Genomic DNA, 22,305 nt, shown 5'->3' on the forward strand with positions numbered 1-22,305 from the left:
CATTAGAGCCAAAATGATGTTTTCTTCATTGGACTCCTCTTCTTCTTCATCATCATTTATGGTGTAGGATGTTTCGACTATATAAGTTTTTTTCTTTTCTTCATTTGGGCACTTGGATTTGAGGTGATCTAGTTTCTTATACTTAAAACAAACAATGATTTTATTAAAGACATAAGTTATTTCCTTAGAAAGATTTTTAACTTTGTATTTCTTGGAAGATTATCTTTTGTGAGCGCACTTTCCTGCTTTCTTCTTGGGGAGCCTCTTAAACTCTTTGGTGATTGGATATATCTTTTTCTTAATGTTCAAGTCCTCCCCTTCACCTTCACTTTCTTCGTCCACATTGATGGCACTTTTTAATGCTACGAACTTCTTCTTTTGATCCTTTTACTTACTTGCTTTGATTTGCTTGTCCTTTTCAAGCTTCGCCTCATAACAAGCCAAAACCCGATGAGCTCATCCAAGGTAATTTTTGTTAAAGTTTTTGCTTCTTGAAGTGCAGTCCTCTTGGGTCTTTATAAAGGTTGAAGGGCTCTTTGAATTCTTTTTGCCACATTCTCATTTGTGAATTCTTTTATAAGGTTACGCAACTTATTAATAATGTGAATGAATCTATTGAATAAAGAAGTAATAATCTCATCATTTAACATTCTGAAGTTTTCATATTGAAGTATATAAACATCTAAATTCATATTTTTTATATTGCTAATACCTTTATATGTGAGGACTACTTTATCAAACATTTCCTTAGTATTTTTGCAAGTGCCACATCTATTGTAAGCTTTGTCACTTAAGAGTATATTACAGGAATACTTTGGCCTTGTGGTTCAATTAAGCTTTGGCCATATCAGTTATGTTCCATTTGATTTTGGGTTTGGGCATTTTGTTACTATTTTTATTTTTGTAATATTATTTGGTTCATAAGTAATGATGTTCCATGCATTAAAATCAAATGCACAAATGAAAATTTTAAATTTACTTTTCAATAGGCAAATCCTTATTTATCAAAGTACGAAAGTCTATCAACAAGTCACATCAATTTTTAAAAAAATTTAATTACAACACTTTGATACAATTTGTAAATATTTGACCTCAATGCTTTGATGTCAAGCATCTACAGAAAAATAAATGTATAAAATTGCAAGTAGAAGCACCTCTATTGTCTCTCCCTTAAAGTGACTATTCCCTAATACCTGATTTGTTCCCACCTGAGATTTTTTTTTTTTTTTTTCGATTTAACATTGTATTTTTCTAATTAAGAAATTATTTGGTTTGACTTTTGTACCTCATTATATCTATTTAATCTTTTCAAGGAAAAAAAAGAGGGAAAAATTCAAACAAACGCCAAGAAGAAGCACCACCGGTTATGGCGGAGGGATAAACACCACCTGGATTCTTTCTTCTCAGGATTCTTGTTACATTTCTATATAAAGCCCTAGCAGGGTTGTTTTAGTTTCGTCGTCGTTGATCTTATTCTGGTTTCCTAGGGTTTTAGTGTTCTTGAACTTGTAAGTTTACCTCTAAACTTTCAAGGATCTGGAACGGGAAGAAATGGTGTTTGGGAAAGTATTGCTCGAAGTAGTTATGAAGGAGTTTGGAAAGAGACTTGTTCATCCTCCTTCTAATGTCCGTAAACTCTTCTATCTTCTTGACCGAGCTGCGTATTTCCTATCATGGGTAGGCCAATCGCCATCAAAGTCAATGGAAAAAGCATTCTGCCGATTGAAGAAGGCACTAGTGGCTGATGATCTTATGAGTCACTCGGATATTCATGTCAAAGTTGCAGTTGCATCTTGCATTAGTGAGGTCACAAGGGTATCAGCACCAGTTTGTCCCTATGATGATGAACAAATGAAGAAGATATTTCGGTTGATTGTTGATGCATTTAAGGGATTATCTGATACGTCTAGTCTTTTATATTCTAAGAGAGTCTCGATTCTTGTTTCCATGGCAACGGTTCGATCGTGTGTCGTAATGCAGGATCTTCATTGCGATGCGATGATTCTTGAGATGTTCCAACATTTCTTGAAATCCATAAGGGATTATCACCCTGAACATGTCTTCTCTGCCATGGAGACAATTATGACCCTTGTGATAACGGAAAGTGATGATGTATCTGTTGAGCTTATTTCCCTCCTCTTAGATAGTATGAGGAAGAAAGATGAGTATATTCTGCCAATTAGGCAAAAACTTGCCAATAAAGTAATTAGAAACTTTCTTGATAGTGTTACACCGGATAAGACTCACCATACGACAGTTGTTGCTGCTGAATGCAATCGAGCCATTGCAAATGCGTCAGATGAACATCCCATAAATGAGAGCAAATCTTTGGAGAAGGCTGGTGCAGATAGAATACCCCAGGAGGCTAATAAAGTCTCAATGGAACTGCCTGATTCTTGGTTGGTGGATCTTGCAACTGATGAAGCCAAAACTAGGGATACAGCAGAGAAGATCGAACCTGATAATTTGGAATCCAAGATGGTGGTCAAACCAGAAACAGAACCAGGTCAAGCTATAAAGAAAACAACAGGTAGGTGACTTATTTCTTTGATGGTTTCTACAGAAAGTTCTATTGGACATATTATTCTATTATGTATAGAGATCTTCATTGTACTTCTTCTTGACTGTTAAAATTCTTTCACTAATCTTTTATTGCTGTAAATATTAAATTGCCTTGGACTAGGATACTTGATGTAGATCATAAGCCCACATATACCTGTAGAAACAATTCACAAAATCAGCCTAACAAGGTTGTGAGATGTGACTGCTATGAGGGGCTGCATAGTCCAATGATGTTTGAAGTTTCTGTTGTTTCAAGGGAGCATCACATAAGCTGACCTTGCTGTGAATAGAAGCATTTTAATGAAGAAGAAAAAGGACTAAACTAACAATGTCATGACTAACATATGCCTTATTTGGGAACACTTTCTAAATCTTGTTGGCTCAGCAAGTAGACAAAGATTCTATCTTGATGTTGCTACAGTTTAGTTTCTATTTTCAGTTTTAGTTTAGCTCCCACTTGCAGTTGTGTTGAGGTAATACTGCATTGGAAATTGCCCTCCCCCCCCCCCCCTTTGGACTCTGCTTGTGTGAAAGCCTTTCGCACTGGGGTCACCTGTTTTTGGGTAGCTCTTACTTTCAGTTTGTTACTATTTTAGAACTTCTATTTTAGCAGGTTTGCCTTTATTTAGTAATTACTATTTTCTCAAATTTTTATCTTGGAAAGCTTTTGCCAAGCTGTAGATAGGATGTTTTCTTTATAATAAAAATTAAAATTGAAGAAATTGGTTGTGTTCTAGAACCTCATTTTTGGAGTAAAATCCATGTTTAACGTCTGAGATTGTTGTAGGAGTGATAGCTAAGACTGAGATATCCCATCTGAGATAGCTGTAGGAGTAACAGTTCATCACTGCAGCCATGACCATTGAGTTTCTTTCTACTGCTCATGTCCTTGCTATGACCACCACATCCAATATTCTGGCAATTGCAATCTCTTGACTTTCTCTGTTTTTTGCATTCACATATATCAACTTTGTGCCCCCCCCCCCCCCCCTTTACCATATCTGGAAACTGAGTTTACAGGTTTCCAAATAAATTTGATTGGCTTACATTGATTCAACAGTTCAATTAGAATCATTTTAGGTGATCTGCGAATCCTCACTCATTTCGTGCAATTGTTCATAATGCAACAAACGTTAGGCTGTAAGTGCTAAATAGAAAAGATGAAATAATTAGAACTTTCCAGGCACTTTTACGTGACAATTGAACCATCCACATTCCCTCCCTCCCAAAAACATAGGCAACCCAAGCAGAGGTCAATATGTTTGTGCAACAAATGCAAACAGAGTTCCCCTATCAATGAATCATATCACTTACAAGTGTGTGTATATATATATATATATATATATATGTATATTCCTTTCTTTGTCAAATATCTGTGTCAATCTAAAGGCTCAAGATTATTTAATTTCTACTATTTTGCTCCAATCTTCATGTTCTCTAATGAATCAGGAAATTCTTTAGGATGATATCATTATTGTCTAATCATTTGATATTTCTCCACAACAGAAGTCCAGAATCCACTGGAGAGAAGTTTTGGCAGCTCCGATAACAGAGGTACTTATTGAATTAGAACTACTACCTGCTATGAGTGGATACACAATCACAATCACAAACCAACTTGTTGTTCCTTTTATGTGTTCATTAGATTCTGCTTTTGGATGGGCTGTAGCTGAGGGAAAAAAAAAATTTATTGAAGCATGGAAACGAAAGGAAAAGACAAGAGGAGCATACAAGTAAGACAATTTGAGCCTCCCCTCTGGAAGTTCTTCATCTGAGTTAGCACATCTCTTTGATGAGGTTGCATTCACTTCTAATACTGAGTATTGCCTAGTGTTGCGATTGCTGATTCTGTCATGGGAATTTTATTAAGTAAAAAGTTCGTGCAATGGAGCCGAGATAACAGCAAAACTATATTAAATCCTCATGCTTTATGTATAGACATTTTCACCTACATTGCAATGCCCTGGCCCATTTATTTTGAAAAACCTAAATGTTTTAGACTCTCAAATTTTACATATAGTCTTCATTTTTCTGTTTGAAAACTGTCAATGATGCCCTTAATCTTCTTTACTGATTTACTTCAAAATCCCAACTCTAATGGTTTGACCATCTAAGGTAGCACAGCATTGATCAACTATGATAATTTTATTTAATATGCTGTAAGTTTTAACTATTAACTGATTTAACTGAGCTCATGTTGGGAACAAAGATATTTGTTATAGAAGTCAGGATTGAAAATTTGTACTTTTCTAAAATGGTATTTCTGCTTTTTTTTTATCATTTTGAACTCTGTTGAGGTTGCTTATTAATCTTCTTTTATTAACAGGGATGATAAAATCCTGCAAGCCATTGAATCATGGGAGAATAGCAAGAAAGCAGCTTTGGAAGCTGAGCTGAAAAACATTGAGGTAAACAAGTTTCCATGTCTTGAGTTTTATGCAATGAATGAGAAGACCCCCTTATGCCTGCCATGCTTGTGCAAAGATGGTATGAAACGTTTCTGCTATCAATGGTCTCCACCTAGACACTGGGTTTGAGTCTGAAACAGTCCTTCAGCGAAAGCATCAGTAAGGCTGAGTACCTTAAGACCCTTCCCTCTCTCAACAGTGGTGGGAAACCTGTGCACTAGGTACACCATTTTGATCACGGCTAGAATTTGAATTTGAATTTGTTTGACAAGTAAGCATGAGTCTATCCCAATCCATTGAGCTACTCCTGGGCACAGTTTTGAATTCTTTTCTCTTTTGATCCTTCGGGAGCTAGTTGAATCTGATTGGGCTTAAGTTTGCCTTGTCGAATCCCAAGCCTACCCAGCCTATGTGCTCCTTTACAGCATAATCATTCAGCATATCAGACACTACTTTTGTCATTGAATAATTATTTGAAAATTGAACTGAAAATATTTATTGTGAAGATTCAGTCAGTGAGTCATCCTTGATTCATACTGCATTTTGGGAGTTAAATATTTCTAAGTATTTAACCACAAGCTGATGGTTCAGGTTTTCCTACAATTAATTGTTCAATGCTTTCTTTAATGGTCCTCAAATTTCAGAAACTGCTTTTTCTCTTTGAAGCATACCAAGAATTTTTCTCAAAATTTCGAATAATAAATACAGAACTTGTAGTATTAAATGTGTTATGAATCACTTTGATCGAGTTCATATTGGCTTGACAAAGATTTTGGGGCATACAGGAACGACTAGGAAGGGAGATGGATCTACTCCACAGGGATGCAGAAGCAACGAGGGCAATGGTCGTAGAAAAGTGTGAAGAACACATTTTCAAGGCAATGATACCAATTTATTTGCTGCTTGGAATTGTTGCAGGTGTACTGATTGGTATTTGGATGATTCTGCCTATTCAGACCTAATTAGAACCAATCGTGTTTTTCTCCAAATTTGCTATCTTTTACATTTCAACTAAAACATTGGTGATTTTCAGTTCAGAAATTGTTTGATTTGATTTTGGTACCTCATTCCGTAATAAGTAATTTTTGGTACGTCATTCTTAATTATATGTGCTCCTCTTTCATTATATGTGGTCCTCTCCTACGAATCATAAGCTACAAAGAAAAGGTCTTCATTGAATTTGTTGAAATCCCCACATAGGAAGTGGTAAACTTAATAAGTGAACATATTCTGTTTGAATACCTCTATGAAGGATGGAAGAGGTTCAATCCTTCTCAGTTTTTGGTGGAAGAAAACATTCAATTCCCGCCACCACGCTTGTAAGGTAAAAAACTGTTTGAGAGGGTAAATCCGAAGACATTTAATTTGAATAGAACTAAAACATATTAGGGCCTGTTTGGTTACATGAATCCAAATATTTCAAATCTCCAGATTCATGAATCTGAGAATTATACCCGTTTGGTTGTAAAAATCTCTAGATTCATGAAATCTAGAGATTCACATTTTTACACTAAAATCGTGAATCTGTAGATTTATGGGTAAGGGGTGAAATCCTAAGATTTCAAAAAAGCTATACATTTGCACATTCACAAAACTCACGTCGATCAAATTGTTTTTTAGGATGAGTCCAAAGATTTCATTCCACAACCAAACATCTAATTTTATAAATTATAACTCCATAGATTTGAAATTTATAGATTTGAAATCTATAGATTTGAAATCTCCAGACTCATGTAACCAAACAGGCCCTTAAGGAATGAAATGACTCAAACAATGGTTATATTCAGATGAATTTTTTTTTTTTTTTTTGAATGAATGAAGAAAGAATGTACAAGGCGAAATAAGGAGGGGAGCAGCCCTTAATTAAGGTGCTAAAAAAAGAAAGTCCTTAGGATGTCACCAGACACCAGCAAGGGGATGGGGAAGCAAGTGGAACCTAGAAGAGATATCAAAGCCAATGGCATTCGAAGTTGTGTTTGAAGATCTGGAGTGGAAGCTCATCTTCTAGGGTAGACAACATTAGGGGTAGAGCCAGGATTCAACCTGGGACGGGTCAAATAATGAGAGTCCGAATAATCTTGTCATCGGGTATCACTCATGTTTTTTCACCACAAATATTGTGTGGGGCCCATATGAGACTTGCCTTTAAATTATTGGCCCATACATACTAAAAATATAAGCAAATTGTCGAGAATGATAATTTTATCCTTATAAAATATAAGTAAATTAAAGCATGGGAATTACTAACATAAAAACAAATATGTTTAAATAAAAAAAAAAAAAATAAAAGGCTAACTGCAAATCAAATAAATCATGGTAGTTTTAGTGGTTTTTTTTTTTTTGGGTACAGAAAGGGGGTCAGATGACCCAAAAGGCACAAAAGGAAAATGAGTAGACTACGAGACACCTTCTTGGAGGTCCTCCTTAAAATTTCTCCCAAATCTAGAGGGGCTTCAGTAATGATTATCAACCCATCTTCTGCATTAATCAGTATCTTTGTGAGCCAATCTACTGCCTTGTTGAAATTTCTTCCAACATGTCCAAAACGGACGTGTCCACGTGATACAAACAAATGGAGGTATCTCGTTAACTAGACTTCCAAAATGACCCAGGGTCTAAACATTAGGTTCATACATCAAGATCGCCTTCTTAGAATTAGATTCTAACTACAAGAGTCATGCTCCCAAATTCAAAGCAAATCTAACCCCTTCCCGAATAGCTAACAATTCTACTTCTGTTACTTGGCATATTTGAATCCGTTGGGCAAAGCCCCCTTGAAAATTACCGTTGTGATTCCAAACAATACCTACTAGTTGAGCATACTTCCCCCTTTATATTGATTGTTGCATTTGTATTACATTTAAACCATCCTTTGCTTGGGCATCTCCAACATCTGTCATTGGAATCCTTCCCTAAGTGTTGTGTCGGCTTTAAACAAGAATGCCAAGCTTCCTTAACTCTATTGTAGTATGCTTCAATGATTTGTGCAGCGTTTCTTGGCCTTGAAAAATCTTCCTCATGCGAATCTTCATTTCTCTAGAGCCACATGAAATATAAGGCTCCTACAAATCTTCCTTAGCTCTCTATTGCATTCATACACAGGCTGCAACGATCATTGTCTTGAATCCTCAAGTACGTCTTCCTTTCCTTAGTTTAAAGCTAGTCTTTGGAAACTAACCAAAGGAATGTACAAAATTTGCTGGGTAGTTTCAATTTCCATAATTGTTCCCAGTATTTCTAAAAAAAAAGCCTGTATGAGAAATGGTTCCTTCAGCTACAAAGACACCATAAGCAGATTGAACCGAAAATATACCTTCCGAGGAAGGAATCCACAGCGAAATATCTCTACGCTGTTCCAAATTTGGAACCTTTTGAAATCTGATTGAGTTGTAGATATTTTATGGTAGCAAGCTCACAAAACGTGATTCCCTCCATGTCCCTTCATCTATGATGAATTGATTTATTGTGTCTCCTACAATGGCTGTTGGGATTGGATCAATGGCTGTTGAGATTGGATCTTTTGCCATTGCTTCCAAAGGTCCTTGGTTTCAAGCCATTGGTCCCTCCAAAAGAGAGCTTTTCTAATATCGCCAATGATAAATCTATAATGCTTTCTCATCTTAGCTTCAGTATTACATATAGCTTTCCATGAAGGAGAGTCAGACACCAAAATTGTAAAGGGTGTTCTCCTTCTATGTGGCCCATATTTTTCCTTCAAGATTGTTGCTCAAACAATATTTTGTTGTGGAACTCCCCAAACTAGCTTCATAATAAATGCTTCATTCATCCAAATTAACTTCTTAAAGCCAAATCCACCTTCTACCTTTGGTTTGCATAAACTCTCCCAGTTCCCCAAGTGAGCCCTTTTCCATTGAGAAGTATCTCCCCAAATAAAAGCCTTCGTTGTTTTTTCTACTTCTTGCAAAATCCTTTTAGGAATATGCACAGATTGCATTGAGTAATAGGGAATGGTTGACACCACAGATTTGGCAAGAACAATTCTTCCTGCCAAAGAAAGCGAGGTTGTCTTCCAATTTGAGAGTCACTCTTTAACTTTTGTAGCCATGTAATTAAAACTACCATTCTTCCTTTTACTGTAGTTGGTAGGTACCCCTAGGTATTACCCAAATCATCTGGAATGGTAAAACGATTGACTTGGGCAATAGATTTTGTTGTTGAATTGCCAATATTTTTAGACAACAAAATACGAGTTTTTTTTTCTATACTTTGCTTCCTAATGTCTAACAAAAACTATCTAGGCATGCCTTCACAATAGTCATTTGTTCAATTGAAGCTTTTGTAAATAAAACCAGGTCATCGGAAAAGTCATTTTGAAATTGGGCGAAAATGAAGCTGTTGTTAGTCTGATTAACAACAAATCAGAGACTCCACCTTGGATGATCAGCCATTACATACATGATATCTTCAATCTTTCCAATCAGTTTGATGTACTAATTGTGAATCATACACATAGAGAAGGAAACTTTGTAGCTGATAGATTAGCTTCTTATCTGCAGGCTTCTCAGGCTTCTTCTTTTTCTTTCTCTCCCCCCCTTTTGTTCTTTGGCTGTTGCATTTTGATGTAATTGGTACTTTGTATTCCAGGGGCTTTTCTTTTAAATAAATTTAGTTTCTTCACCAAAAAAAAAAAAAAAAAAAAAAAAGGGCAAAAATGTGTAATTTTTTCTGGTTTATTCACTTTGGGAATCAAGACCAGAAAATTTTCGTTTAATTTGTCTTCTAATTGTCCTGCAAAGGCTAATCAGGTTGTATTGCAAACGAATCTACCAATGATCTCCCATGTCTTTTGACAAAAGGCAATTTGAAATCCATCTAGACTAGGCACCTTCCAAGGCCCAATTTGATTGACAACCCTATAAACTTTGTCATAAGAGATATCTAAATCTAAGATAGAAAGCCAATCTTGATCAAGTAGGGGATAAGTATGATCAGTGAAAAGCATAGTCGGCTCTAAGTTTTCCACTGAGAACAACTTTTAAAAAAAATCTGCACATGGCATTTGAGTAGTTCTGAATCAAAGATCTACTCGTTGTCCACCGACTCCACCCCTTTAAGGCCTTCTATTTTATTCTTTCTTCTCCTGGATATTGTAGAAATGTGAAAGTATCTAGTGTTGCGGTCACCTTGCAACACCCCATTTTTTCTAGATTTTTGGGCCCATAGTATTTCCTCTCTCTAAAAACTGTTTCTAATTTAGATCTGAGCTGCTACTCGAACTTAACCAAAAAAGGATAATAGGGTCCTTTAGTGAGCTTTCTACGAATACCTCCCAATCGTGCATGCAATTTAGAACCTTCTAATTTTTAAAAAACTTTCTTATTCCAAGTAAGTAAAGTTTGTTGTAACTTTTGTGTTGCGTCAGGAAGGGTGGCCGATTGGTCCCACCCTGTCTCACAACCTCAAAGAAATCACTATGGGTGAACCACATGCCTTCCATTCTGAAGGTATTCTTCTGAACGGTTTTTGCTTGGTGTCACTTCCACTAGAAAAAGGATGATGATCAGATTTAAATCTAGGTAAGGTCTTGATTAATGCCTCTGGGTAGAGAATGCGCCAATCACCAGTGCAAAGAGCACGCTCAAGTCTTCTGTAGACACAACAATGACAATTCCATTTGGGCCCTCTCTTAGTAAACTTGGGCCCTACATATCACATGTCCAACAGATTACACATATTTATATTTTCTTTGAATTTTTTACTTATTCTATTAGAGATTTGGGCTCCCTCCCCTTGTTTCAGATCCATCAAGAATATCATTTAGGTCCCCCACTACACAATATGGATGTGGATAATGATTCAATACCTTCGCTAGATCTTCCCAAGCTTTCTAGCGATTAGCCTCAATGGGACTAGCATAATCGCCACTAGTCCCCAATACTTGTCTAATGAAATATCCTTATTTCTAGAAATAAAAATTGTTGGTGAGTGAGAAGTGATACCTAATAATTATCACAAAGGATAATAAACCAAATACCTCCAGCAAGACCCAGTGCATCACTCTTGAAGCTTTGTATGCCTCTAATTTTAGAAATAACCCGATCTGCCCTTATGCCATTGATCCGAGGCTCCATAATTATAAGACACTTTGGACTATACTCTTTCTTATTGTGATTTAGGGCAGTAGCAAACAACTTACTGCCAACCGCCCTGGAAATCCATGAAAGAATATTCATAAAGAACTTAGATAGAGTTGAGATTTGTAATATCTAATAACATATCATTCTTGGAGAAATGAGACTACTTCATGACTTGTTGTATTTCTTCAATCAACATATCGATGCCTGATTCTTCATTTGGAGGTTTCCCTAGTTTCGGTATTAAGGTGAGTTGGCCCGCTGGATTGGCTTGATCAATATCAATTGGGATGGCAATGTTGTTCACAATATTTGGAGTCATGTTCTCTTTCTCTCTTTGTGATATTTTGTGTTCATCTCATTCAACAACTAGCATGTTTTTCATATTTTCAATCCTTGTTTTTGCACGTTGCACATCTTCTAAGAGTGTGTAGCTGATTCCTTGTTGCATTTATGAAATTCACACATTGGGCCCTACCACTTCCCTTAAAACATTTACTACATTCAGAACTCCTCTCCATGTTGGACTCATATTAGTGGTTTCCATATTTCGATCATTAATTTGGATTCTAGGTTGCCACGTGGCATGTACTACATGTGCCACCTCTAGCATGTTAGCTTCCCCTGCTTCCTCTGTTGCTAGGGTTCCCGCGGATATCCTTCTTGTATTTTGGCTTTTGTACTTGTATGCAAGGTCCATAGGTATTTGTTGAAATCTTGTTTATAGCCGGAGAAATAGGTGCTGCCAAATCATCTTGTAAATGTGTCCATCAAAATTACTTTCTTCAGTATATCCAAAGTCAATGGTGGTGGTAGTACACTATTCTTGATGATGTTTGAAACCACCACATCCATAGCATAACAGATTCAAAGATTCATAAAGGATATGATGTACGTGACCCTTGTGCCTGAATTTGGGTAGAACATGTTTTGTCAAATATATTTCAATACATACCGAAGCAAACTTACCTCGAATTGCTTGCACCGCTGTGGTATCGATTTTGATAACCTTACCCACACAACCACCTAAATTCATTAGAAACTTCTTATCAAAATATTCAATTGAGACGCCTGGGAAAGGAACCCATTCAACCAATTTCTTAACAATTTCCTCCTCTAGGTTAAAAATCGGGCTTCCATCTCCTCACAGAGAGGTAGTGATCTGCTATAATCCAAGGTCCTTCTGTAAAAGCTTGTTGAAAATCTTCCTTGATAGCAAATTTGGCAACATAAAAGTTATTCCCTATATCAATGAGATCCAAGTTTCCTGCTAGCCTCCATAGTGCCTGGAGTCTTCCTGACAAGAATTTGAATCCCACTATTTTCCCTACAAGTTTTATTATCAAACGCCTCCTACCAAGGTTTCCATAGCCTTTCCTTTTTCTCCTTTGATAAAATTATGGTTGGACAAAAATGATTGTTTTCTCTCTCCCTATTTGTGTCAGTTTCATCATTTGTCTCCCAATCAGAAAGATTACCCTCGAGAAGTGATTAGCATTCATCCCTTGAGAAACCACCAAACTCAAATTAGGGATTTGTTGATCTCCCATGACACCTCTAGAAACCATCTCTACATAAGATCGATTCGATGATTCCAGCAGTGTGTTGTCTTCTATCCAAAAACTCGTTTCATCTTCTTACTACTCCGCTACAAATGATCAGTCTCTGTTGCAGAAGCTATACCTTCATTAGCGTCTCCAGTCTTCATTCTCTTAGTTCAATGCTCACTCACATCGGATTTTCTTTCAGAGCTCTGCTCTGCTTGTCCCGCTTCAAAAAATTTCCACTTTCCACTCTTTATCTCACTGATGTTACCCTGGTAGCATCAATTGCTTCTCAATAAATAATTTTTCTACCTAAAAAAAGGACATACTTTAAACTTGCTTCTAAGAACCCATGAGAAATACCCGCACCCCAGCATACAATAAACCAAGTCTTATAGGTGAATTGTTGAGAATGATAATTCTACTCTTATAAAATATAGGTAAATTAAAGCATGAGAATTGTTAATGTACAAAAATATATTTTACAAAATCAACACTCCAAGAAAGAAAGAAAAAACATGATTCTAGCAGTAAAAGGCTAAATGCAAATCAAACAAATCATGGTAGTTCGTTACCTTACATATTACAAATATTTTAATTATAATATAAAATTAAATAAAAATAATAATAATAAAATATAATATCAAATCAAGGATGACAAAAAGAAGAAGAAGAAATAGTGAAACAAATAATACCTGATGCAAGAGAAGATTTAGGAATAAATTCCTAACTTTGAGATTTCATATGTGGGAAAGGCCCCTGTGGCCCTTGTGTAGCTCTACTCAACATCAATGCCATTTTACTAGTTGCGTCACAAATAGAGTTGAAAAAGGATTTTAAGATCCATAACTAATCCTAAACTAACCCAAAGGATCGACAAAAGTGCAGCCAAATGGAAGATAAAATGAAGAACAAGGTGACTCTAATCCACAAGGAACCAGAAGAAAAAAAAGAGCAAACATGAAAACCTATGTGAATAATTGTTAGAAAAAAAAGAAGCTCCACAATCATCTCTCTTATGTGACTATTCCCAAAGATCCTTTCTTTTGGGTAAACATTTCACGATTTTCCTTTTTCTGTGGGTCAGAAAAACTAGTCACGAAACTTAATTTGTTATATATTTTACGTCTAAGTTTAAAATTGTATTTTTTTCAATTAAGAAATTGTTTGGTTTGATTTTCGTCCTGCTCATTCTATCTATATTTATTACTTAAGGAGAAAAAAGAGGGAAAATTCAAATAAACGCTAAGAGGAAACAGAAACACCACCGGTTCCGGCGGAGCGAAGAACACCTGGATTCTTTCTTTTCGGGATTCTTGTTACATTTCTTTTTAAACCCTAGCAGGGTTGTTTTAGTTTCATCTTGGTCGATCTTATTCTGGTTTTCTAGGGTTTTAGTGTTCTTGAACTTGTAAGTTTACCTCTAAGCTTTCAAGGATCTGGAACGGGAAGAAATGGTGTTTGGGAAAGTATTGCTCGAAGTAGTTTTGAAGGAGTTTGGAAAGAGACTTGTTCATCCTCCTTCTAATGTCCGTAAACTCTTCTATCTTCTTGACCGAGCTGCGTATTTCCTATCATGGGTAGGCCAATCGCCATCAAAGTCAATGGGAAAAGCACTTTGCCAACTGAAGAAGGCACTGGTGGCTGATGATCTTATGAGTCACTCGGATATTCATGTCAAAGTTGCAGTTGCATCTTGCATTAGTGAGGTCACAAGCATATCAGCACCAGTTTCTCCCTATGATGATGAACAAATGAAGAAGATATTTCGGTTGATTGTTGATGCATTTCAGGGATTATCTGATACGTCTAGTCCTTTATATTCTAAGAGAGTCTCGATTCTTGTTTCCATGGCAAAAGTTCGATCGTGTGTTGTAATGCTGGATCTTCATTGTGATGCCATGATTCTTGAGATGTTCCAACATTTCTTGAATTCCATAAGGGATTATCACCCTGAACATGTCTTCTCTGCCATGGAGACAATTATGACCCTAGTGTTAACGGAAAGTGATGATGTATCTGTTGAGCAGCTTGAGCTTATTTCCCTCCTCTTAGATAGTATGACGAAGAAAGATGACTCACCGGATAGAAAACTTGCCAAGAAAGTAATTGGAAACTTTCTTGATAATGTTGCTGCTGAATGCAATGGAAACATTGCAAATGCGTCAGATGAACATCCCATAAATGAGAGCAAATCTTTGGAGAAGGCTGGTGCAGATAGAATACCACAGGAGGCCAATAAAGTCTCATTGGGACTGCCTGATTCTTGGTTGGTGGATCTTGCACTGGGTAGGTCTTTCCAGTCAGTGATGACCAATGCATATCCTAGCTTCCTCCAAAAGAAGCCCGAATGCAGCTATCATAATACTGATGAAGCCAAAACTAGAGATACAGCAGAGAAGATCGAACCTGATAATTTGGAATCCAAGATGGTGGTCAAACCAGAAACAGAACCAGGTCAAGCTATAAAGAAAACAACAGGTAGGTGACTTATTTCTTTGATGGTTTCTACAGAATGTTCTATTGGACGTATTATTCTATCATGTATAGAGATCTTTCATTGTACTTCTTCTTGACTGTTGAAATTCTTTCACTAATCTTTTATTGCTGTAAATATTTAATTGCCTTGGACTAGAATACTTGATATAGATCATAAGCCCACATATACCTGTAGAAACAATTTACAAAATCAGCCTAACAAGGTTGTGAGATGTGACTGCTATGAGGGGCTGCATAGTCCAATGATGTTTGAAGTTTCTGTTGTTTCAAGGAGCATCACATAAGCTGGCCTTGCTGTGAATAGAAGCATTTTAATGAAGAAGAAAAAGGACTAAACTAACAATGTCATGACTAACATATGCCTTATTTGGGAACACTTTCTAAATCTTGTTGGCTCAGCAAGTAGACAAAGATTCTATCTTGATGTTGCTACAGTTTAGTTTCTATTTTCAGTTTTAGTAAGTATACTTTAATTGGATTAGGTAGCTCCCACTTGCAGTTTTGTTGAGGTAATACTGCATTGGAAATTGCCCCCCCCCCCCCCCCCCCCTTTGGACTCTGCTTGTGTGAAAGACTTTCGCACTGGGGTCACCAGTTTTTAGGTAGCTCTTACTTTCAGTTTGTTACTATTTTAGAACTTCTATTTTAGCAGGTTTGCTTTTATTTAATAATTACTATTTTCTCAAATTTTTATCTAGGAAAGCTTTTGCCAAGCTGTAGATAGGATGTTTTCTTTATAATAAAAATTAAAATTGAAGAAATTGGTTGTGTTCTAGAACCTCATTTTTGGAGTAAAATCCATGTTTAACGTCTGAGATTGTTGTAGGAGTGATAGCTAAGACTGAGATATCCCATCTGAGAAAGCTGTAGGAGTAATAGTTCATCACTGCAGCCATGACCATTGAGTTTCTTTCTACTGCTCATGTCCTTGCTATGACCACATCCAATATTCTGGCAATTGCAATCTGTTGACTTTCTCTGTTTTTTCATTCACATATATCAACTTTGCCCCCCCCCCCCTTTACCATATCTGGAAACTGAGTTTACAGGTTTCCAAATAAATTTAATTGGCTTACATTGAATTAGCAGTTCAATTAGAATCATTTTAGGTGATCTGCAGATCCTCACTCATTTCGTGCAATTGTTCATAATGCAACAAACGTTAGGCTGTAAGTGCTAAATAGAAAAGATAAAATAATTTGAACTTTCCAGGCAACCCAAGTGGAGGTCAATATGTTTGTGCAACAAATGCAAACAGAGTTCCCCTATATATGTATATTCCTATCTTTGTCAAATATCTGTGTCAATCTAAGAGCTCAAGATTATTTAATTTTTACTATTTTGCTCCAATCTTCATGGTCTGTAGTGAATCAGGAAATTCTTTAGGATGATATCATTATTGTCTAATCATTTGATATTTCTCCACAACAGAAGTCCAGAATCCACTGGAGAGAAGTTTTGGCAGCTCCGATAATAGAGGTACTTATTGAATTAGAACTACTACCTGCTATGAGTGGATACACAATCACGATCACAAACCAACTTGTTGTTCCTTTTATGTGTTCATTAGATTCTGCTTTTGGATGGGCTGTGGCTGAGGGAAAAAAATATTTGATTGAAGCATGGAAACGAAAGGAAAAGACAACAGCAGCATACAAGTAAGACAATTTGAGCTTCGCCTCTGGAAGTTCTTCCTCTGAGTTAGCACATTTCTTTGATGAGGTTGCATTCACTTCTAATACTGAGTTTTGCCTAGTGTTACGATTGCTGATTCTGTCATGGGAATTTTATTAAGTAAAAAGTTCTTACAATTGAGCCGAGACAATAGCAAAACTATATTAAATCCTCATGCTTTATGTATAGACATTTTCAACTACATTGCAATGCCCTGGCCCATTTATTATGAAAAACTTCAATGTTTTAGACTCAAATTTTACCTATAGTCTTCATTTTTCTGTTTGAAGACTGGCCATGATGCCCTTAATCTTCTTTACTGATTTACTTCAAAATCCCAACTCTGATGGTTTGACCATCTAAGGTAGCACAGCATTGATCAACTATGATAATTTTATTTAATATGCTGTAAGTTTTAACTATTAACTGATTTAACTGAGCTGATTATAGAAATCAGGATTGAAAATTTGTACTTTTCTAAAATGGTATTTCTGCTTTTTTTAGCATTTTGAACTCTGCTGAGCTTGCTTATTAATCTTCTTTTAGTAACAGGGATGATAAAATCCTGCAAGCCATTGAATCATGGGAGAATAGAGAGAAAGCAGCTTTTGAAGCTGAGCTGAAAAACATTGAGGTAAACAAGTTTCCATTTCTTGAGTTTTATGCAATGAATGAGAAGACCCCCTTATGCCTGCCATGCTTGTGCAAAGATGGTATGAAACCTTTCTGCTATCAATGGTCTCCATTTAGACACTGGGTTTTAAGTCTGAAACAGTCCTTCAGTGAAAGCATCGGTAAGGCTGAGTACCTTATGACCCTTCCCTCTCTCCACAGTGGTGGGAACCCTGTGCACTAGGTACACCATTTTGATCTCAGTTAGAATTTGAATTTGTTCGACAAGTAAGCATGAGTCTATCCCAATCCATTGAGCTACTCCTGGGCATAGTTTTGAATTTTTTTCTCTTTTGATCCTTCAGGAGCTAGTTGAAAACTGAATTGAAAATATTTATTGTGAAGATTCAGTCAGTGAGTCATCCGTGATTCATACTGCATTTTGGGAGTTAAATATTCCTGAGTATTTAACCACAAGCTGATGATTCAGGTTTTCCTACAATTAATGCTTTCTTTAATGGTCCTCAAATTTCAGAAACTGCCTTTTCTCTTTGAAGCGTACCAAGAACTTTTCTCAAAATTTCGAATAATAAATACACAAGTTGTAGTTTTAAATGTGTTATGAATCACTTTGATTGAGTTCATATTGGCTTGACAAAGACTTTGGGGCATACAGGAACGACTAGGAAGGGAGATGGATCTAATCCACTGGGATGCAGAAGAAAAGAGGGCAATGCTCAAAGAAAAGTGTGAATCAGACATTTTCAAAGCAACGCTACCAATTTGGTTGCTGCTTGGATTTGGTGCAGGTCTGAAGTTTGGTTTATGGATGTTGGAAAACTATGGTGATACTGCCTAGTCAGACCTAATCAGAACCAATCATGTTTTTCTTCTAATTTGCTATCTTTTACATTTCGACTTACACATTGGTGATTTTCAGTTCAGAAATTGTTTGATTTGATTTTGGTACCTCATTCCTAATTATATGTGCTCCCTCCTACGAATCGTAAGCTACAAAGAAAAGGTCTTCATTGAATTTGATGAAATCCCCACATAGGAAGTGTTAAACATAATAAGTGAACATATTCTGTTTAAATACGTCTATGAAGGATGGAAGGGGTTCAATCCTTCTCAACTTTTGGTGGAAGAAAACATTCAATTCCCGCCACCACGCTTGCAAGGTAAAAAACTGTTTGAGAGGGTAAATCCGAATGACATTTAATTTGAATAGAACTAAAACATATTAAGGAATGAAAGGACTCAAACAGTGGTTATATTCAGATTTTTTTAATTTTTTTTTTTTGGATGAATGAAGAAAGAATGTACAAGGGGAAATAAGGAGGAGGGAGCAGCCCTTAATTAAGGTGCTAAAAAAAGAAAGTCCTAGAAGAGATATCAAAGCCAATGGCATTCCAAATCGTGTTTGAAGATCTGGAGTGGAAGCTCATCTTCTAGGGTAGACAACATTAGGGGTAGAGCCAGGATTCAACATGGGGGGTCAAATAATGAGAGTCCGAATAATCTCGTCATAGGGGATCACTGATGTTTTTTCACCATACATATTGTGTGGGACCCATATGAGACTTGCCTTTACATTATATTTAGACGTTGTCCCATACATATTAAAAATGAAAAGAAAAACCGGTTCAATTAGGTTCGATTCATATGTTTGGATTCATATGTTTGGATTCATATGTTTGGGTTAGCCTGTAAACTATCTTTAGATTCACTTTTTTTTTGGTAAAAAAAGGAGTAAACTTCATTATATAAAATTGTTCAAGCCAGGAAACCTGGACGATAACAAAGAGGAATTAATCATTAACATTGTTGAAGTATGCCACCAAGATCTAGAAAGAGCCAAACACCGAGCTCCTTTGGCCAGAAATCAGCCAAGAGATTGGAGCTCCTAGGAACATTGCAAAACAAAACATAATTGAAAACTGAGCAAAGCCAAATAACCTCTGAGAAGCTATTACAATTCCAATCAAAGGAAGACTAAAAACCTCTTAAAGCTAAAACCGCTGGCAAACAATCTGAGTTATTCCTCAGATTTAAAATACCCAAAAAGTATCCTAAAATCAAGCCGTCCCTGACAGCTTCAAGTTCCAAGACTGTTGCCGATAAACCATATCCCTCTTTACATTTAAGCTGTAGATTCACTTAAATTGATGAATTTTGTGTACCTTTTAATTTGTCGGGGTCGCTTCCCCTGGCTTCTTTTTCGCTTCTTTTTCCCTTTCGGTCTTAAAGAAACTAGTGTCTCCACAAAAGTAGCAAAGGAATAGACATGGGAAGGTCTATCGTCGCAACGATAAGGTCGACTACTCTTCATTTTTGTCATCTTTTGGGTCTCTGGATTGTACAAAATAGGCTCTGTAAGCTTTTGGTTCTCTGGATTGTACAAAGTAGGGTCTGTAAGCAGCTGTGATGCAGCAGCCATCAACAAAATTTCCTGACCATCCTTGAAAAACCCTCTAGAATATACAAAGTACAGTTTTATGGTTTTAGGCAAACAAGATTTCATCTTAAAAACTTTGGTCCAGGATTCCCTCACTCCATACTCTTTCATTACCCATAACTCGATCGAATCCCCTTCTATTGGGAAACTAGTAGATACAGTGAGGCACCCTCCAAGATACCCAAGGCAAGGAATCATGTCCGGCTGATAGAAAGGCAACCGCGACATCTCTTGGAACATTTCTTCGTGTAAATCGAAAGACACTATTACATGAGGGCCCATGCCATCATCTTCATGATCTTCACCTGTTCTTCTAAAGGCCATCCAATGAAGAAATCCACCCACACAAATGGATGTTCTATGACCTGGAACTCTAATCTCATAAGGAAAAGGACGACAAATGTGTCTCCACTCATGAGAGTCATCACTAACTGTATATACCGTCACAGATGGTGTATCGACATTGTAAGTAATCCTCACCAATTTATATTCCTTGGTTATCGGATCAAGGCCCAATCCGTAATATGGGTTGAGGAATAGGTTATGGGATCCTGCCTTATGTGTTTTTTTTTTTGGTAGAAGGGATCCTGCCTTATGTTGTGGAAGTAAAAGGAATTCTCTGGTTGCTGGATTGAGTAACCCTTCCCTAAAGCCGTAAGCGTTGCGTGACATTCTAAAGCTTAAGCAAACCAAGCCATCGCATGAAGCTTTCAACTTGATACATTCGAATCCCAATTCCTTGACGAGTAACTGTTGTTCTTCTCCTAATTCTCCTTTCATCTTCCGATCAGTACTAGTTGTACTAGTAGTAGTAGTGCTGAAACAAGATTCAATCTTTGAGGAGTAGAGGGAACCGAGTTTTTCCTCAAGAATGTGAGTTGGGTCGTATGGATTTTTCTCAGTTGATCGCTCCATGTGCTTAACAATGAAACTAGCATCGCTAAATAAAATTTTCCATGGTTTGGATACACACCTGAATCGCATCAAGGACTTCACTGGTAGTCTCGAAAGGATCTCTTCCGTTACTTCTGTTGGCAGTTCTGACGACGACGACGAGATTTCTGATTCTTCCATTTATCGTTCCTCCTCGATCGATCGAGTTTTCCTTAATGGACGACGACCGTAAGTAACTAGATCGATCGATTTTGAGATGATTTTCTCACACCTCACACTCTTGGGTGGTTGGGATTTAATTGTATTTATAAAGATTATTGTATAAGGATTTCAAAAAAGATAAGATAATTACAATTTGAATTTGAGTTGAATGCAATCATGGAGCGGTTTATGAGTTGGGGTTAGAGTTTGATATGGATTACACTTACTGAATAAATTAAACAAGTGAGAAACAAAAACTTTCCTATTTAGTCTTAATTAACGAGCTGGGATCGGTTTCCTATATATATATATAAAAGAGTTTTTTTTTTTTTTTTTTTTTTTTTTGGGGTATGAAACTCATCATTCAAAGGAAACCATGAGTTACACGTGGGGAACAACCAATGGCTCGTTCAACCACGGAGTGGCAATAGGCCAAGTAGTTGCACATGAACACGACAAGGCCTCCTTTGCTAGATTATCAGCCACAGAGTTGGCTAATCTAGGAACATAAGAAAACAATACAAGAATTAAACTTTGAGGTAAGGCAACGGATGTCATAGATTAGTTGTTGGGTATTAAGAGGGGGAACTTTTATTTCATCATGTAAGAAGGAAATGAGCTCACTGTTGTCAGATTCCACTTCCAAGAGTTCAAGTCTCTGCTCTAGCACCCCCTTCAAGCCTTCCCTCACTGCCATAGCCTCCCCTTCAAGCACTTCTCCAAATATCATGGGTATTGATTTAGCCACTTCAATATGACTTCATCATTCCTTAGTATAAATCCCACACCTGACACACCTGTAGCTTTAACCTTTGTGGCATCCACATTTAGTTTAAACCATCCTGTTTGTGGTGGAACCCAAGACACTCTTTGCTGAAAATGAGGCTGATTATGCTTACTTTTCTTTGATGGCAGCTTGCTATCCATGAATTCTTGTGCATATTGTATTGCTCTCTCCATCACATCTTGGGGCTGAAAGGTACCCTTATGAAATACTCTTTCATATAGTGTCCACATGATGAAAGAGGCAAGGCATTCAAGTTGTTTACCTTGAGCCTTATCCACCGCATAAAATTCTTTCTATTGTAGAATCCAGTCCGAGATGCTCATGTCCATGTTATAGCCAAAAGTGACAGAGAGAGGGCTGCCAAACCATGTGGCTTTAGCAAAGGGACAGTGAAGGAGGACATGCTCAATTGTCTCAACTGGCCAACCACAACAAGAGCAAAAAGGATCGACTTGTATTTGTCTTTTTTGGAGCCCCTCCCCACAAGCAGTTCCATTTGCTACAGCTCGCCATAAGAAGTTCTTGATTTTTGGTAAGGTATAGCAACTCCATACCTTCTTCCATACTTCTG

General features: G+C 36.9%; 2 protein-coding genes across 6 annotated transcripts; one reads left to right on the forward strand and one right to left on the reverse strand.

The window, feature by feature from the left end:
* The first annotated feature begins 1,353 nt into the window (after positions 1–1,353).
* LOC149030065 (uncharacterized) lies at positions 1,354–18,354 on the forward strand. 5 transcript variants are annotated; one of them, XM_089142383.1, is made up of 5 exons: positions 1,354–2,530; positions 4,069–4,116; positions 16,679–16,766; positions 17,329–17,416; positions 18,071–18,354. In XM_089142383.1, the coding sequence occupies exons 1-5, from the start codon at positions 1,552–1,554 to the stop codon at positions 18,251–18,253; spliced, it is 1,386 nt and encodes a 461-aa protein (XP_088998509.1). In that variant the 5' UTR covers positions 1,354–1,551; the 3' UTR covers positions 18,254–18,354. The 5 variants fall into 5 exon arrangements, with proteins under 5 accessions (XP_088998509.1, XP_088998510.1, XP_088998511.1 ...); XM_089142384.1 differs by having other exon boundaries at positions 17,335–17,416; XM_089142385.1 differs by lacking the exons at positions 16,679–16,766; positions 17,329–17,416; positions 18,071–18,354 and adding exons at positions 4,208–4,295; positions 4,889–4,970; positions 5,756–6,052.
* LOC149030066 (putative F-box protein At2g02030) lies at positions 18,105–20,995 on the reverse strand. Its single transcript, XM_089142382.1, has one exon. The coding sequence runs from the start codon at positions 20,924–20,926 to the stop codon at positions 19,538–19,540; it is 1,389 nt and encodes a 462-aa protein (XP_088998508.1). The 5' UTR covers positions 20,927–20,995; the 3' UTR covers positions 18,105–19,537.
* Between the last annotated feature and the right edge of the window lie 1,310 nt (positions 20,996–22,305).

The sequence above is a fragment of the Hakea prostrata genome, chromosome 1 (assembly GCF_041222555.1).
Source record: "Hakea prostrata isolate BN-2017 chromosome 1, UWA_Hpros_2, whole genome shotgun sequence".
In the NCBI taxonomy this organism is placed as follows: domain Eukaryota; kingdom Viridiplantae; phylum Streptophyta; class Magnoliopsida; order Proteales; family Proteaceae; genus Hakea; species Hakea prostrata.